General features: G+C 42.2%; 1 protein-coding gene across 1 annotated transcript; it reads right to left on the bottom strand.

Moving 5' to 3' along the window:
• Nucleotides 1–3,399: 3,399 nt before the first annotated feature.
• Nucleotides 3,400–13,060, bottom strand: HSP90B1 (heat shock protein 90 beta family member 1). The gene is made up of 18 exons (XM_066183934.1): nucleotides 12,935–13,060; nucleotides 12,372–12,471; nucleotides 11,642–11,783; nucleotides 11,437–11,553; nucleotides 10,734–11,065; nucleotides 9,678–9,789; nucleotides 9,084–9,203; nucleotides 8,372–8,488; nucleotides 7,535–7,672; nucleotides 7,374–7,451; nucleotides 7,221–7,286; nucleotides 6,693–6,962; nucleotides 6,235–6,480; nucleotides 5,810–5,946; nucleotides 5,362–5,440; nucleotides 5,110–5,265; nucleotides 4,478–4,576; nucleotides 3,400–3,660 (listed from the first exon to the last, which is right to left on the bottom strand). The coding sequence occupies exons 1-18, from the start codon at nucleotides 12,981–12,983 to the stop codon at nucleotides 3,631–3,633; spliced, it is 2,388 nt and encodes a 795-aa protein (XP_066040031.1). The 5' UTR covers nucleotides 12,984–13,060; the 3' UTR covers nucleotides 3,400–3,630.
• Nucleotides 13,061–18,826: the final 5,766 nt, after the last annotated feature.

Here is an 18,826-nt window from a genome sequence, read left to right as displayed (position 1 = left end):
AGACCCCGTAGCCAATGAGGAAATAGGGAAAGGGGATACCATGGGAGGAGTGATGGACTTGCGAAACCCAGAGAGAGGATTGCACAATGTTTGCAAGGAGCGATGGGGGAGTAGCCTTTTTTTACACCTGGGGTATCTTTAATCCTCGCTTTTCCAGGGTAGGGCAGTTGGAAATTCCTGTAATGGCACGAGGGACTCCACACACTGTAAGGCTGGAATCTTACAGCTTAGTCATCTCAGTTAAATTGGGGCAAATACATACAGGTTACACTGAAATCGGAGTTGTTTGTCCTCCATTTGTGTGTTTTCATCTGTCTGCTTTTGATAGCTGTAAGTGTGCAAAACTCTGAAATAACAAGTGTAGGTTTACCTACCAGTCTGGAAATAGAATCACCACAACACTCTTGTGCCAGGAACTTGAAGATGCAGAGTCACCATCCTGTGAAGGCTCAGCAACCCAGTTTTCAATGTATAGAGCTTGGGAAGGCTGGGATTGCTTTCCGTTGAGAAAGATGCCAGGACAAAGCACAGGCTTCACCCTCTGTTGTCACTTAAGTTTAACTCGTAAAAAACACAGTCTGACACATTACCCAGTAAGGAAACAAAAAGCTCCCTAATTCCTACTGCCAAAGTACTTCAAAGTCTTGTCAGAGCAGAGGGATCCAGAAATGATCACTGGAAGTGCTACATGTACACGGTTCTGGCTATGAAGCTATTATTTTATTTATGCCTACAAAATATGGAGTGATTTTCCTAGGAAGAAAAGTTTATAATTCTTATGCATGTGTATGTGTCTGCTCTCACCAAGTTTTACAGCTGTTGATGGGATGAGCTCGTCTCCTGGTCTTGTGTGCCCATGTGTGCACTTTTTATATAACTAGGTCACAGCCTAAGAGATGGGAGATGTCAGAGATCCTAAGAGAGATCTCAGGCATTGAGAGAGAGGCTCTGGTAAAACACAGATGTTTAGCCCAAACAAAATCTATCAGTGAAAACATCTTAATAGATCCGTGTCTGGTGGAAAGACTTTCCCTTTACTGCACCTAAACAAAACTGAGATTGGCAACTTTCCACTTCAGCAGAAGATAAAGTTTATTAAACAGAAAATGGGACAGCTCAGCAGTATTTTGTTTCTGTTCTAACTGGGGCAGGAACAGCAGTTCTTTGATGATCCCTTTAAAAAGCCCGCATTCACCAGCCTTTGCACTGTTACACTTTGTCAGATTATTACCTCTTATGTTGATTTCTGACATGAAAGATGCATTTCTCTCTACTTTCTAGAGGTTTTTTAGATCTAAAGGCTGCAGAGTGAAATTTCTACTAATTAGGCTTGGATTTTGAAGTGTATCCTGCTGCTGCTGGAAACTGAGCAACAGGGAGCTCAGCCTTTTCTAACACTGAACTGAGGGAAATGTCCTCATTATTGCCCGTTTAGGAATAGCAAAGCTGACAATGCACCAAGTTTTAACAGCAGAGGTGACAGCCCAGAATCAGCAGAACTACAGCACAGAAAGTAACAGTGCTGACTGGGAGACACTTCCACTACTGACATCATTTTGCCTCAGATCTGACCAAAAAAAAAAAAAAAAAAAGGTCAACTTAGAAGTGCATTTTTTGCTTCTCAATAGCAAACACTTGTCACTACAGGGTGTAGAGAAAGCAGCTGGACCACAGCTATGTTGCACAAGATACTCTCAGCTAAAGTCTATGAAGAAGCACAAAGTGTAACTCTCAAGTATGCTCTTTATTATTTCTGAAATTTAATCTGTTTTGTCACCCTCAAACCAATCAAAGCAATGAGAACTTCAGCTATACAACAGAACCGAGTTTGCTTAAATCTACAAGTAATTTATGGATTAAGAAATTTATGGATTAAGAATACTGGAGGAGGCCACCCTACACTTCCAATATTCCCCTTTAGTTTGTTAGGCAAAATCCTTCCCAACCATACAGGAGGTGGGAGTGACCTTTGCTACTCAGAGATCAAATAGAGAGGTGGGGGTAGTAATGACACATTTCTGAGTGTATCACTGAAAAGAAGTGGTACTTTAGGAGGCTGATTGCTACAGAGCACAAAGTTTCACTGCTATAGTAAGGGGAAGGTGTCCCAAGAAACGGTGCTCCTGCCCTGTTCAGTAATTTACTGCCAAAGGCTGCTTCTAAAGCTGACAGTGCTGGCCGCTGAGATTTTTGTTAGACCACTCAGCCTGGGCCAGTCACAAAAGCTCTTCTCTAGGATACCACTGCAGTGAGCAGAAACCAGAGCCCTCCCAAACTCCCTTGAGAACCCCCCAAACTAAGCTTCCTTTCCTTGACATCTCAAACTTCAATCCAACTCTCTAAACCCTGACACAACCACCACACTGATCCATGGTATATTTTGGGCAATACAGAAGCCTAGTAAATGGAAAGCAAGTTCTTCAGGTCAGTGCTTAGTGCCCTCACCTAATAAAAAAGCTTATTTTGCTTCACACTGCAGAAATTTGTACCTTTACAGAAATTCTGTTAACAAAACAGAAAAGATTCGTTTTTAAGTAGAATCACTGTACAGAAGCACCACTCCTATGTCCTTCTTCCACAGGAGAAGGCAACTAAAAATCCCCCAAACCTTTCTGCCAGGTCTGTGAAGATATTTTAGAGGCACTAGTGAGAAAACAAAGAGCTTCATCCAACCACTACATAATGCTAACATAATGAATGGAAGTTGAACATGTCTACAACTAACCAGGTTTAGCTTCAGTCACATTAAGTATCTACAGTGCTTTGCCACCAGAGACCTAGAACAAGAGTCAAAACATTTAAGAATATGTGAAAATATTAATAATATGTGAAAAGAACTTCTACCTTTAAAAAAAAAAACCTGCAGAAAACAACTGCTGTAGCTACACAAGTCAAAGGCAGGGTTTCCAAGTGCCATGGAGGATGGTACCAGCTCACAAGCAGTCAGACAGTTCTGGTGGTAGTTGTCCACATATTTAGTGAAAGGAAACGTGTTTTCCCTCCTCATCTGTGAAGCTTCTGCTGTCCATTCTATGGAGTCAAGTCACAGATTTCACCACAAGCTGTCAGGGCTTTATTTCCAATGCCATTTTTAAACACCCCATCTCCTGCTTCTCAGGCTTGCAGGAGATACCAAACTCAAACGCTTAATTAGCAAGTTCAGTACATCTCTCAGCTACCAGGTGTATTTGGCTAAGCAGTAGAGCAGGTTTGTAATTGTGAATCTCAGCCACAGGCAGATGCTACACAAGTAGGTGTGGCTGTGCCAGTATGAGAAGGCCCAAGTAGTGCCAAGAGCAGCCTGTTTGCACAAAGGACCTGAACACTCAGGACCATACCTTACACCTTCACTTCTGCAAGCCCACACAATGAGCTTGCTATGTATAAATTTAGAGTTGGTGGTGTTTGGGAACATTTTATTTTGTACATGACAAGATTTTACACCAAGTCAGTTAAATAATACAAATTTACATTCATGAGGAATGTTTTTAGAAAAGTGAACTTAAAAAAAAAAGCCTCCTTTACCCTTAAAACCCCATACCATCCCTCAACATTTTACAGTGGAAAAAACCAAAATCTAATTCACATTCCCTCTTAACCCTCCAATGCAGGACAGTAGTTGAGTGCAGTTTACAGTTCATCTTTCACATCTGTGGATTCCTGTGAAGACAAGAGAATCAGAATATCATTTCTTTGAAAGTGGAAGGTTACAAAAACTGTCCCAGAAGAACAGAAATTTATACTACTGACATTGCAGGTTATACTGCTGTACAAATGTAATGGTAGTGGCATCAAAATTAAGTAGGTATAGTACAATAAATACTCTTTCCACAATTTATTCTTACCTAATCTGGCATTTATCAGTAGGAAATTTCATTGCTATAAGCTATATATTTGCACTAGTCGCAGGATATCATCTTGCAGGTCTCTTCCAAAAGCAACCCAAGAAAGCAGGCCCAGCTGGCACCTCACAACAACTTTGCAAGTTAGTATTATCAAGAAGCTATGGTATTACAAGAGTTCAGCATATCCATCAAGACATAATAGAAATTGCAGGCATGAGCTAAGTGAAGACTGGCTTCACATCACAGGTGAACTGTTCAGAAGCAATGGTGTTGTCTGGAGTGTTGTAAGCATTTAAAATTACACTCTTGCTGATTTGTTCATGTTTTTGCCCGCAAGCTGTGGCAATACCATGGATAATTATCTTCACTAGAGGATTTGCTGCCATTTTCTTGCCACAGGGCACTGTTACAATCTCCAAAGCTTAATCTAGCTCCAGCTTTGAACATACATCAGTGTCATCTTTTCACACTACAGTTTAGTAGTATTTTTCCCCTCCAAGAAAAGCCTGGAACACCTGACACTAAAATCCAGAGTCATGAAAGGCAAAGTGAACAACTTTATTGCCAGGTAGCACCCACAGATGAAGTCACACATAAATATTGTCAAGAAAGCATCAAACTTGAGACCTTACCTTCTGTGTTTCACTGTCATCAGCATCAGCATCCACTTCCTCTTCATCCTGCTCTGCCTCCTCAGCTGCATCTTCAGGCTCTTCAGGTTCCTCATCCACCTGTACACAAAGGTAAGAAGCAATTTGCTTTACTCGCTTAGGTTAACTAGTTGTGCACTAGCTAAATACAGGCTATGGAAGTACTCACTATCATTTCCTAACATTTGCCACAAACTACCTGAAGGAAAAAGCAAGATCTGTTTAGCACTGATCCACTCCAGCAAAACAGCCAGCAGAAGTTCTTGCACAGTGTTATGAGAACCTGTATTACTTGTACCCACTTAAGAATTTCTCCGTTAGAGAGACAGGGGCCAAAGGCCTGTGTGCCCACTTTACTCCTGCAGAGCCAGCACTTAGTTAAGGACAGGAATATACTTGAGAAGTATAATGAAATAATCTCAAGCAACTACAAAGAAGAGCAAGGAAGGGAGAACATGAATATTAAGTACAGACTCATGGCTGGACTTTTGGTGGCCCACTCAAGTGCAGGAAGCTGGGTACACTTTATTTTATGCAAGTGAATCAGGCAGCTGCAGTTATTAAGATGGAGCAATAGTAAGTCAATTATCAGCCCAAGTGGAAGACAAACAAACCTTTGCATCCAAGTCAATGTTTAAACTCAAACGAAGCATCCTTTCTATTCTGTCTCCATATTCCTTAGTGTCTGGCAACATATATCCTGATCTCAGAGTTGCAGTTTCAAACAATACCACTGCAAGATCTGAAACAGTTTTGTCATCTTCATTTTCCTAACATGGAAGAACGCAAGAAAATCAAAACAGACTTGTTAAAGCAGGTTGTACGCAACCAAGTAAGTCAATGTTTTACTACTGTTATTTATTTACCTTGACTCGCCTCAGCATGTCCTTGATCAGTGGATGCCTGGGGTTGATTTCAAATGTTTTCTTTTGGCTGGCATAGTAACTGAGAAGAGAAATGCACTAAGTACAGGACCCAATTATATCTTTACATCTACATACACTGGTTACACTCACAAGTAACAGTTGTAATCCCACCCCCTTAAATACTGGTGCAAGTATAAAAAGCATTCATCTTCTCTTGTCAACAAATGGCAGATCCCAAATGCCACCGATGAGCCTTGCTCACCAGGCACTTTTACATATTGGGTTTGAAAATAACAATTTAAGGCTACAATGGAGACTAACTTGGTTGTAAATGACCTTAGAAACACCCAGGATCATCTGAACTGGGTGGAAGCTTGTTATGGGCACACCAAGCAAGGGAGGCCATCAACTGCATTTTGTGTCTGCTGCTACAGAACTGGAAGCTTACTTTGTAGATATATCCTTCCCAGTCTGGTAAGCTTGAGCCTTCATGATTCTTTCCATGTTACCAGACCATCCATACTGACTAGCCACAAGAGCACATGGAGATTGGGTTAAACGTTGAGATAGCACAGCTTTTTCAATCTGTAGGAAAAAAAAAAAACCCAAAACACCTTCACGTTAGTTCACAGAACTAATAGCTTATACAGTGAATAAAGTAACTCTGCACTTCCCGGTCAATTAAAGAATTTCTGAAAAATGTCTAAGATGTCATTCTAACTCATTATCTTCCTGAATAAAGATGTTATCCAAAAAGGTTTACCCATGAAGACAGAGAAGCTACTATCAAGTCTGTGCTCAAATAATCAGCAAGGTACACTGTAGCAAGCACAACAAGTAAAAATAATCACTACATATAACACAATGTTTTACCTTGTCTTTGAGAGCTTTGTCTTTCATCCAGTTTAAGAGGGGTTCAAATTCCTTTTCCAAGGCTTCCCGACTCTCTTTAGACTTTTCACTTTCTTCAAATTTAACTCCTTCTTTTGCTACATTCTGAAACCTCTTGCCATCAAATTCTGGCAAAGCCTGAATACAGTATTCATCTACAGGTTCAGTCAGATAAATCACTTCATAGCCCTTTTTCAGCAGACGCTCAACAAATGGTGAGGACTCAGCCTAGGATGCAAACATTTAAGATGTCAGTTTAGTTGCATGGTAGCAGCAGCTACCAAAACCTGTACAACTATCTGGCAAATACTGGTACCAGAAAAACTGAACTGCAGTAGTAACATAAGCATGGAGTCTCTGCATTTACAGTAAATACACCATTCACAACATTTATGGTACTATAACATACTATACCCCTTCACTCTTTGACCCTTACATACCTCCTTTCTGCTGGCACCAGCCATGAAATAGATTTTGTCTTGCTTCTCTTTCATTCTTTCCACATACTGATCAAGGCTTGTGAGGTTACTTTCATGGTGAGAAGACTGGAAGCGCAGAAGTTTAGCGAGTCGGGTACGATTGGAGTGATCCTCAATAACACCAAGCTTCACATTAGTACCAAACTCCTTCCAGAATGTGTCGTTGTACTTTTCCTCTGCAATTTTCTTGATCATATCAAGAGTTTTGCGAACAAGTTTCTTTCTGATCACCTAAAAAAAACCCAGCAATATTGAGTTACAACAGTAAGTATTTGGAATAGCCCTCAACGCAACCTCACTTTAAAGAACAGATTCCACTTTGTATCCCTGATCTGAAGTAGATTCCAGAGGTAATCTGGAAACAGCAATAACTGAGTTCCCTTTACATTAATTTCAGTCATGTAACAAAATTCATCAAGCTATTAAGTCTTCCAAACCTTGCTGCTGTTGTATGCTTAAAATCAAGGAACTTAAAACCAATTAGCTTACCTTTAACAATTTATGCTGCTGAAGTGTTTCACGGGATACATTCAAAGGAAGATCATCAGAATCCACCTAATCGAGAAAGAAAGTTTTAAGTGTATCTGGAAGTACTTGAAGCTAAAAAAGAAATTAAATCCAAGTAAGATTTCTAATACTTACAACACCCTTAACGAAGTTAAGATACTTGGGCATCATGTCATGGAAGTCATCAGTGATGAACACTCTTCGAACGTACAGCTGAATTACAAGAGCAGAGTGCCCAAGTTACTTTAGAGTTTTTCTTTTCCTCAAAACCATACCCAGACACTTTTCTGTCCTACCTTAATGAAATCACTTTTTTTGGATCCATATTCATCAAACAATCCACGTGGAGCAGAATTAGGAACAAACAAGATGGATTTGAAAGTTACTTCCCCTTCAGCAGTGAAGTGGATGTATGCCATCGGGTCATCGTGTTCCTGTCAAGAGAGAATGCTTTTAACTGACATGGAAAAAATACCAGTGAGTCGATACATTTCCAGTAATAGCATGAGTTTGGCAAATAAGTGCAATTATTTTACAACTAATCCAAGTAGCCATGCTTTGCTAGAGCTGATCATGGAGACTAATTTTAAGTAACAAGAGCAGAGTTACTCATGTAACAATAACCTCCCTAGAGACCACCCGTGTTTTGCTAGATTTTAACAAACCAGTCCCTGAAAAGTTACCACCTGGACAATAACCAACAGAGTATCATGACACCACAGTTAAGATACTCTTAAGTAACACGTTACACTGTACTGATACAGACGCAACACTTGTAAGAAACTCTGTCTCCCTCTTCCTTCCACCATGTGCAACAAACACCACAACCCTCAGACTAAATACAAATTTCCCTATCAACATTTAAACACATCAGTAAGCTCCACATGAGCTGCAACGTAATAGTTTCCAAATCTAGACTAATCAGCACTGGGATGGCAGTACCTCCTGCTCTGCAAAAAAGATTAATTCCTGAGATGTTATACCTTCCAGGCTCTCTGCAGTTCTATCTACTGACAGCAGTTAATTAATTCTTCAGAAATAGCCTGTCCTACAAGCACTCAGTTTTATTTACATAGCAGGAGAGACTACAGCAAACCTCTTGCTTTTGAATCATCTTGAGGCCCAGAGCTTACCTTGGAAAAGGTTTTGTAAAAAGCTTTGTATTCATCTTCTTCAACTTCTTTAGATGGTCTCTGCCAGATTGGTTTTATGTCATTCATGAGCTCCCAATCCCAGACAGTCTTTTCAACCTAGGTAAACACAACAGTATAAAAAAGAGACTCATTCTTTACTTCAGGTTAGGTCAATTAAAGGCACTCCACTGAAGCAAAAACATAAAATGGCATGTTAAAGTTCCAAACACGCTCTTTCTAATTTACAAAATTATGCACAATGACCTGGACATTCTCATTTTAAGTATACACATTAGTGCAACACATAGGAACAAAATTTTAGTCTAAAATGTAGCGTGTTCCATGTACATTTAACACATTCACTGGGCACCCGTATTTCTGTTCTAATGCCACTCTGGAAAAATCTTCCTAGCAGAGTATATTAAATTTAAACTTGTCAACAGTGTCAGATTACAGAATTCCACTACCATTCCAAGCAGTTCATGCAAGTACTTATAATTAGCTGTGACCACAGCTTCACAAGGCTACTGCCAATCATCTGCCTGACTTCTACCTAGTCTGTGTCATTTAAAATCTTCTCTCCTACCATCTCACTTTAAAAGGATTTGCTTCTTGAAAGCACACATACTGAAATGCACCTCTGCAAGACTACCTAGGAAAATTGCTCTCTATCTGACACAAATTACAGGACCCCATGGCTAACAAAGCTTACCTTCTTCGTTTTTGGTTTCTTTTCTTCCTCCTCTTCTTCAACTGCTGCTTCATCATCTGTTTCTTCTTCTTCTTTCTCCTTTGCTTCCTCCTCTTCAATGGGTTCTTCAACAGTCTCTGTCTAGAGACAACCAAAGGAGGAGATTTGAACTTCTTACCAAGTATGTTCTAGTATTCCCACAAACACCTTAATCTTTCCCAGCACTACCCTGACTTCTGCTCTTTGTCTGTTCCAAGCTTCTCTATGGGTAGTGTTTTTCAGTTACCATGGCTCTGTTTAACAGAGCTTTTATCTACAAAAGCGAGTGGACAAAAGATCCTTATTAGTAATTAGCAGTGGTTTACCTTTGGTAAAGTTCTTTTGAGTCAGAATAAAACCAAATTCCTTTAAAGTTTGTGATTTTTCACAACAGACCAGCATTTGGAGAAAAAAAAAAGCTAGTAAAATAGTAGTCAAAAGAGTCAGGACAGAGAAAGTTTAGAAATTAGACACGAAGCAGCTCTATGGCAGGCCCTCAGCCTTCATGAAAGATCTGGCCAGACAGATGTCATAAACAAAGCAGATACTGAACAATGCTCAGTTAAATACACTTACCTTGCTGCTCCACACGTATATGGGGAAGTTTATGAACTGGGAGTATTTCTTTACTAGATTTTTAACAGTGTCCAGCTCGAGGTAATCAGATGCTTCCTCCTTCAAGACAAGGCTAAAGAAAAAACAAACAAACAAAATCCCAAATCTTTTAAAGCACTGGACAAGTGTTTTGACAGTTTTATAGCAGAATATACATTTCTTATGCCACTGAGATTGGCCAACTGAGCCAAAGCATGGTGCTAATAACCAAGGGTGGGGGTTGATCCACATATAGGATCATTCACTTCAGACCTGGACTTGATCCTTGTGGGTGCCAACTCAGAAAAACCTGTGATTTTTGCTGCAGATGTAGCAATTCAGATTTATGCAAGTAAGCTTTTTTATTAGTTCAGCATCAAGCATCTCTTAAAAACACAATCCTTACTCAACCAGCAATTGTTTTCACTGGCTGAGGCAGAACACAATATTTAAAAGTTTAAATGACAACATCAAGTCCTACTATACTTATCAGGATCTTGATGCACCCTCATGGGCTTTACTTCAAACTAGATTTTGACCAAGATCAATGTTTTTACAGAGTGCCTCCTCCAGAAAAACATCCTCTAAAGCCAGACTAAATAAATTCACCTGCTCATGAAAACAATGGTAAGACGACTAGCCAACTACCTCCAGTTTGAAATTTGCAGCAGAGCAGCCTCACTGATATATAAACAGCAGACAATTTCCAAGCAAAGCTCTACAGCCCCTCTATAGGTTTTGCCAGGCCAGAATGGTGCTGAGTGACTGAAGGAGCCTGAAGGCAGCTGAACTGTCTGGAATTACTTGCTGACAGTTGTCAAGACATTCATAGTTTTGTTAGTTCATCCAACAGGACACGAAGTGAACTGCATTTCTTTTTGGACAATGTTTGTATTTTGCATATTCCTATTAAACTGAATTAAGCTGTATTACAAGAAATAAATCAGTCACAAATCTAAAGTCACTCACATATTCCAATAAGCAAAGTGTACCCACACAACCTTTTTTATTTTATGACTAAAGAAACTTAATACTTACGTTATGGTTGTGCCACGTCCTAAGGTGTTTCCTCTTGGGTCATCGATCACAGAGAATTCATTTGAATCTGACTCCCAAATATGCTGAGTATCATTGTTGTGTTTTGATGTGACAATAACTCTGTCTGCTACTAAGAAAGCAGAATAAAAGCCAACACCAAACTGGCCAATTAACTCAGATGTTGACTGGCTGTCATCCTGCATTTCAGTCATCTTGTTTAAGAATTCACTTGTACCAGACTTTGCAATGGTACCCAGGTTTTTAACTAACTCCTCCTTTGTCATGCCAATACCAGTGTCTGTAACATGAAGCATGTTCTTCTCTTTATCACACTGAAAAAAATAAAGACAAAAATACAGTTTGACTTCACTGTGAATTTTAATACATGCCAAAGGTACATAATAGCTATTCAAACTCAAACATGCCTGGCCTACAATAAACTGAATTGGCATTAACTACAGAAATGATGAAAACACTCCTTCAAAGTAGTCCAATACTTCAGCTACTCTTTATAAAAAGGGAAACATATTTTTACCATTAAAAGAGAAAACGTTTTTGATAAAGTTAATTGCAAGGGTCCTCATGTGGTCCTAGTCTGTATTTGCATTAGTATTAAACCAGACATTCAAATTTAATGATGCAGTGTATAATTAATTCCTCCACCACTTCTTTGAAAGAGCTGCTTGTATCTAATCCTTCTTACCTTGATTTTGACCGTAAGTTCCTCGTTGCCAGCAAGAGCATTTTCATCAGTTAATGATATCAACCGGATCTTATCCAAAGCATCTGAAGCATTTGAAATAAGTTCCCGCAGGAAAATCTGCAACAGAAACCAGCGGTCAGGAATGCCAGGAGACAGACACACAACTCCCAAAATTCTAACATGATCTGCAGACGAAGGCACTAACCTCTTTATTTTTATATAACGAATTGATAATCAGCTTCATCATTCTGTTCACTTCTGCCTGAAATGCAAACTTCTCAGATTTTTCTCTGATTTCTTTGATCTGGGATGCATTTAGGCCATCTAGCTGGATAGCTTCTTCCTCTCTGTTAGGACAATGAAAAACCTATCAGTGAATCTTGCCCACAAACAGCATGATTAATTTAATTTTAGCAGAAAGCAGCAGCAATAATACTTAAATCACTGATGCAGCATAAAATTACATGATCAAATGAGTCAAGTGCAAGAGTGGCCACCCTCAACTACATAACCATAATGCAAAACCCTGAGTGAGAATTCATGCTTGCAAATAAGACTTTTTTCATTAAAAATTCAGGGAATAACAAAGGTGATCTTAAAGCTACTGCAATTCTCATCATGTGGTGCACCTCACAGGTGAGGCATTTCATTGGCATAGAGCTATTTCATCCATAGGCATCAAACTGACACCGTTTATGACATGCACGAGGAAAACCCAATTAAAAGTTATCGATATTCAATAAAAACAAGTCGAACTTTTCTGAATCCAAGTTCTCAAGCTCATTTTTCTTTAGAAGGAAACAATCTTTTACAGGAATGTTTTATTTTCCCCAGCTGACTGTAGCTCTTATTTGAATGACGCTCCCCCCTTACTTCTTAGGCATTAGTGGTGCTCAAATTGACCCTTCCAAAAGCAGAGCGCCCCACGTACCCACCTCTGTACAACTTCATCATCCGTTCGAGACCCTTCTCTGCTTTTACCCAAGTCATCTTCCACGGTCCCATCTACATCCACTTCATCGGCTCTGACCGACACTGGCAAAACAAGGAAACCAGCGCTCTGAGCCCGACCCCCACACTACGCACTGCCCAACTTCTCCGCTTACCCCTCCCCACGTCTCCAGGCTCAGCTGTGCCCCTCGAGTTCCCCGGCCTGCCCCCAGGGGAGTTCAGCCCAGCCGGAACCACGGGCGATGGGCAAGGGGAGCCCCCTCCCACCGCCCGCCCCCGCCCGTGACGGCGCATGAGCCGCGCGCCCCCTCCCCCCGCCGCCCCGGCCCCGGGAAGAGCCAGGCCCGGCCAGGGCAGCGGGGGCCCGCGCACCACTTCCCCTCCCCCGGGGCAGACTGAGGGGTCCCGCCCGAGACCCCACCTCCCCTCGGGGGCCTCCGTCCCCCCCACCCCAGCACACGGCGGGGGAAGGCGGGTGCGGGGAGGCTGTTGGCCGGGACCCCGACACCCCTCCGCCAGAACCTTCTAGAAACCCGCAGGCGCTCACCGGCCAGGAGCAGCACACACGCCAGAGCGAGCCCCCAGACCGACTTCATGGCGGCCGCAGTGACAAGAGAAGAGCCCTCGGCGCCGCCGCCCCGCGCTCCCGAGCCCGTCCCGCGCCGCCGCCGATCCCGCTGAAGCGGCCGCGGCCCTCCCCCTCCGCCTTATCTACCTCAGGGTGGGGGGGGGGCAGCGCCACTCCGCCCAATAGCAGCGCACCACGCCAAACATGCAGCCAATGGAGAGCTTGGGGAGGCGGGGCCTGCAGCCGTCGTCGCCAATCGTGACTTTCCATGTGCGGTTTCCTGCGGTCGGAGCGTGGCCGGCGCCGATTGGCGGGCGGAGCGCCGCTCGACCAATGGCGTGCGCGGGGGGGCGCGGCCAGCGCGGCCCCGAGCGGCGCTGCGATGAATGACCCGCGGTGTTTAACGGCGGGACCACGTGGGGCGCGGCCGCGGGAGCGACAGGGACCGTCTCCGCACGGAGCACCGGCTCCGACCGCTTCCGGGGACACCCGGGATGCTCATCGGGGACGCGGGGTGCTATGGCAACGGGCACTTCCGGTCGCGGCGGCACCCCCCGGGTACCGGGAGGAGCGACAAGTCATGATTAGAGCCATAATCAGCCGGGCCGAGCAGCGGGAGCAGCGCCGGGCCTGGGCCGCCGGCAGGGCCAGGGCGGCGCTGGCGAATCCCGCTGTCCGCCCCACCGAGATGGGACCGGAACGCCGGGGGCGGCATGCGCCGATTCTGCGCGTTGCATGCCGGGAACTGTAGTTCACTCCGTCGGTACCCCGTGCGCCCCCCCCGCCCCCTTGAAGGCCCGGGTGCTTGGCGGGTCTCCCCGTTTTCCTGGTTTCCAGCTCTCCTCCAGGGATACCATTCTCCCGGGGGCTCGTTAGCGCTCCTTAGCCTCCCCTGGGGGCCTTTATTGATCCACCCGCGGCCGCCCCGTGGAGTGGCGGCTCCAGCAGCTGCCTCAGGTGAGGGGACCCGGTGCCGCCCTGCCGGGCAGGGTCAATGTGAGGGCAGCTGCCGTCTGTGGCACACCTCCCATGCATCTCCAGTGTCCCGGGCAGGAGCTGCAGCTTGGGACGTGAAATGCAGCCTGTGCAACTTCTGCAGTGCACTGCTGTTGTTAACAGCTTATGTTAACAAGCGACTTGAAATAACTTTCACCCCCTTCACCATTCTCAGAAAGTCTGCCCAGGCTTTCATGTGCCAGTCACCTGTTTTGTCTTACACATTTAACAGTAGACTGGGGAAAAAACTCCACCGAATACCAAAAAACAAACTTGCAAGCAATGATTTAATGAACTTTGTACTTGGAGAGGGATGCATTTGAAAGAGACTGATCCGCGGTGTTCAAAGCAAAAAATAAAAGTCCTCTCTGTGTTTACAACTTCACAAACACAGAGCTTAGTCTATTGGTAGCTGGAAGTCTTGGCAAAATAAGTTTTTAATCTTTAGTTATACAATGGGCCAGATAGATTTTTTTTTTTTTTAAACTTTAAAACTCAGTGTTGTACCTTTCTGTCCTCCTGATAATTAATGTTTATGGAACTGAAAAGGAGCCTTTGTATTGCAGTAAAGAATGGTTATCTTTGGGTTCTTCTTAATGAAGTGTTGTGCTTTAACTCCACCTGGCAACAAAGCCCTGTGCAGCCCTTCCTCACTCCTCCCCTTGGGCTGGGGGAGAGAATCAGAAGAGTAAAAGAGGGAAAACTTATGGGCTGAGATAAAGACAGTTTAATTGGTAAGCAAAAGCCATACATGCAAGAAAAGCAAAACAGGGAATTAATTCACCATTTCCCATGGGCAGGCAGGTGTTCAGCCATCCCCAGGACAGTAGGGCCTCAGCACACATAGCAGTGACTTGGGAAGGCAAACACCATCGCTCCCAATATCCTCCCCTTTCTCCTTCCTCCAGCTCTATATGCTGAGCACGGCACCCTATGGCATGGAATGTTCCTTTGGCCAGTTGGGGTCAGCTGTCCTGGCTGTGTCCCCTCCCAAATTCCTGTGCACCTCCAACCTCCTTGGTGGGGTGGTGTGAGGGGCAGAAAAGGGCTCGACTCTGTATAAGCTCTACTCAGAAATTATGAAAATATCCCTGAATTATCAACTCTGTTTCCATCCCAAATCCCAAACAGAGCCCTGTGCCAGCTCCCATGAAGAAAATAAAATCTACCGCAGCCAATACCACCACAAGAAGGCAAGATTTATTTGCGACCCCTTTAAAAGACTAATGAAGCTTTTCTGTATGATTTGCAGTTTTAGTAGGTGTTCCTCACGGATCACAAATTATATGTGAAATAAAAGAGATGGTTACTCTTCCAACATGTATGTGAGAATGATGTGAAAAATAAATATGAGAGGTCTGTGTCAGGGTTGTAAGTAAAAAAGAAAATCTGTAAGGTTTTTGTGAAGACTTGTGTGAAGTTGAAGAATTATTTTCCAAAGAGCAGTCCTACTTATATGAAAATACAATTTCATTATTCAAGAGTCTAAGCACAGAAAGTTTATCTTTTTCTAAGACTCTTCTACAAGCAGGATTTGATTTCCTAATTGTGCCTCTATGATTCCTAGAGTGAGATATGTTGGTTTATGACTGCGAATAGGCATTTGAAGGACACAGAGATAAACATAGTAGTTATCTCTGTCTTGTAGGATTCTTGCATTAGAAGATTTTTCTGGCATTTCTGTTTTAGCAGTCATTTTGCTGGCAGCAGGAAAATGTAATGCTTTGTGGTAGTCATTTTGAACGTTGCTAACTGGAATAGTGAGAATGCAAACCAGTTCTATTATTGACTGTGCTACACCAACAGAGATTTTAGATTAAGTTTTGTGGAATTTAAATTTTATTGGTTACTTTGCCCCTATGATTATTCAGTGTAGAAGGTTGCTTTTGAAGGAAATACAAAACCTGATAAATCTGTGTTTGTCCGTTGAATTTAAAGGCTAGACTAGTAGGAACTGTAATGAGTTTACCAGCATTGATTGCTTGATATAGATTATACTGTTTGCTTTCATGCATTGCCAATTTGGATTACCCAGGACAAAACTGATAGGCAAGAATGAGGCAGCCAAATACTTAAGCTCTCAGAAAGAAAGTTTATTCTCTTTACAAGGAGGCTGTTAATTGGAGAAAATTTCAGCTTAATTTCTGCTTAAAAAACTTAAGGGGGCTTTTAAGCTCTTAGTTGCACTGAGTACTGCTGCCATTCAAAATAAGTCTGAGTATCACCTTTCAGGAATGAATACCAAAGGGAAGATGTAACTGTCAAGTGGTGATAGTTCTTCAGCAACTTATCTGCGTGACAGAGGTCTATAAAGCAGTTAAATATGTTTTGATAATTGTGTGCATAATGATTGAAATAGTCTATTTTAGCACTGTGTTTTTCTGTTAAGTAAAAATTCAGTCACATGGTGATAAGAGAAAAGGGATACGGGCAGCGTCTTCTTCCATGCAGACAGCAGAGTGAGCCCCTCTTCTGTCCATTGAATGCCACTTTATCAGGTCATCCCTGTGCCCATGTGTAAGTCACCTCTCTGAAGCAGGCCACGTGATTCCTACTCGATGTTGGAACTAGCAAGAAGCATAACCTTGACAGAAATAGCTGTGGAGATAAACTGAGAGTTCGTAAGACCTGACTGTGGGTACTGGACTTAACCAGCTAAATTAGCCAGCTAATCTTCCTGGGCTTCATCCGTAACAGCGAGCCAGTCCTCCTTTCACTGTCCTGCTTTGGCTCTGTCAGGCTCTTTCCTGAGCTGATTTAACTCTCTAGCCCAGCAAAACACTTGGTAGTTAAATCAGCTTATATCAGGTGCAGGCTGAACCAGACAAGAGCATGGTAAAGAGCAGGAGTTTGTGGCTAAGAGAAGGTGATATTCTGGTTTTCGGAATAGTGAGCTGAACCCGGGATGTAAAATACATAGGACAAAGATACTGTACATAGCTACAGACATAAGGAAGCCCTAAAACTAAACAATGAATTTGCAATGCCAGAATATCACCTCTCTTAGTACACAGTTAAATTGAAATCTGCAACTAACGCAACTTACATTTTTATTAATGGATAATTAAAATGCTTTGATTTGTGTCACTGCTAACCAGCCATTACGACCATACTGTATTTGAAAAAGACATGCAAGTGATTTTATATGAGAATAATTAATGCAGTCTGAAGTTTGTAGCACCAAATTGAGCCCTGTCTTTCTTACATGATAATGCATTGGAAATATGAAAAGCTACTTATCTGTGTTCTCTGTGATTTAAACTTCAATGATATCTTTTAAAACAATACATAGAGAATTTATATTCTGCAGTGTCTGCATCAGGGACTAAATACTGTGTATACAGCATGAACTGAAGACAGCCACTTACATAAGATGTTCTGCAACATCTGGGACTGAGTCTGAATATGAAAAAAAAGATTGCTGCCAATAGCTAGCTTTTCAAATATTATCCAAATTTTCAGATTATCCAAATATTAGAAAATTGTAACTAACTACATACAAGCAGGATTAGAATTCTATTCTTTGAAGTTTGGAGGAAAGTGTTTGTTCTTCAGCTATAATTTGGCTTTTGGTTGTGTTTATCCCATTTCTCTAGAGACGGATGATTGCTCTCCAGCTGGCACTGTTGAAAAGTCTGTAATCTGTGGCGCGTCCCACTCATCAAATATTTTTGAAATTTGCAAGGTGTTCCTTGAAGTTCAATACTCTATCTTTATAATAGAGGAATTCACAGAAGAGAATAGATTTTAAGGAGCCTACCACTGAGGGCAAAATTAGTTAAGGTGAAGATTTGTATCTAGAAGAATCTCTGTACAGATAACACAACCACGTTTTGATCATTATAAAACTCTTCTTAAGTCTTCGAATACTGGAACCTCTGTAAGTTTCAGTATCACTAGATATTCTGCACCTGCAGCAACATATTTCTGTGTCTAATACAATTTCTGCCCACTGACACTCATTTTGCTCAAGAACAGACGCATGAAGGTATAAAAGGTTTCGAAGAGAAGACATTAGGTTTTAAAAAGCGTGTTTTCCTTTTTGCCCTCCCCTGCCTGGCAGCACGGGAGGGAAGCACCAGAGCGGTGGAGCTGCAGGGCTGGGGCTGGATTTGCTGGGCGAGAGCTCGCCCTGGTGGCTTGTCGAGAGATCAGCCCTGCCAGATCCTTACATGCACACGGCTGCATTTCGCTTGTTGTTCCTCCTCCTTTTAGGAAATATTTCATCATTGTATTCTCCTTTTGGCACTGCCTTTATATGTTTATCCCCTTATAGAGACATTACGACCAGAGAGAGGCGTTTCTCAAATATTTCAGCTATTCTTTGCACATATGAATATATGCATGCATGCATACATTTAAAATATTTCTCTTTTTGATAGGGAGAATATATTTTTTGTGGTTACACAAATTGCCATCTTCTTAAAAATGTGTCGTGATTTCTCTCTTCTTGTGTCTCAGAAAGGCTCTTTACAGTACTGCTGGAGAAAGTTAATAGACAATCTTTCAGCATCACTTATTTATGTCAGGAAAAAACAGCCTTCATTCCTCCATTCAGAGAAATCATGAGTAAACTGCAGTAGCCTGGGAACGCTAGGCCTGTTAACTGTACAGAAATAGCACCAGTATCTCTGTGAATAGCTGGAGGTGTACTTTATGTATGTTAGTTATGTCTGGGTTTTGTTTCTTATATGTTAGGTCAAACGTAACGTACCTGGAAAATAAATACTAAAATAATGTTGATTAGGAAAAATAATTTTTTTTTCCTATTTAATTTTGTGAAATTCATTTTTATATCAATGAAAAAATCACCTGAGTGCTCGTTGTATGTCCAAATTTGCTAGAAAAGAAGGGAGAACATTATTTTGGGACCGT

This window comes from Chamaea fasciata, unplaced genomic scaffold (assembly GCF_029207755.1).
Source record: "Chamaea fasciata isolate MVZ Bird 193981 ecotype frontalis unplaced genomic scaffold, bChaFas1.0.hap1 SCAF_5, whole genome shotgun sequence".
Lineage (NCBI taxonomy): Eukaryota > Metazoa > Chordata > Aves > Passeriformes > Sylviidae > Chamaea > Chamaea fasciata.
This window is presented reverse-complemented; position numbering and strand designations above follow the sequence as displayed.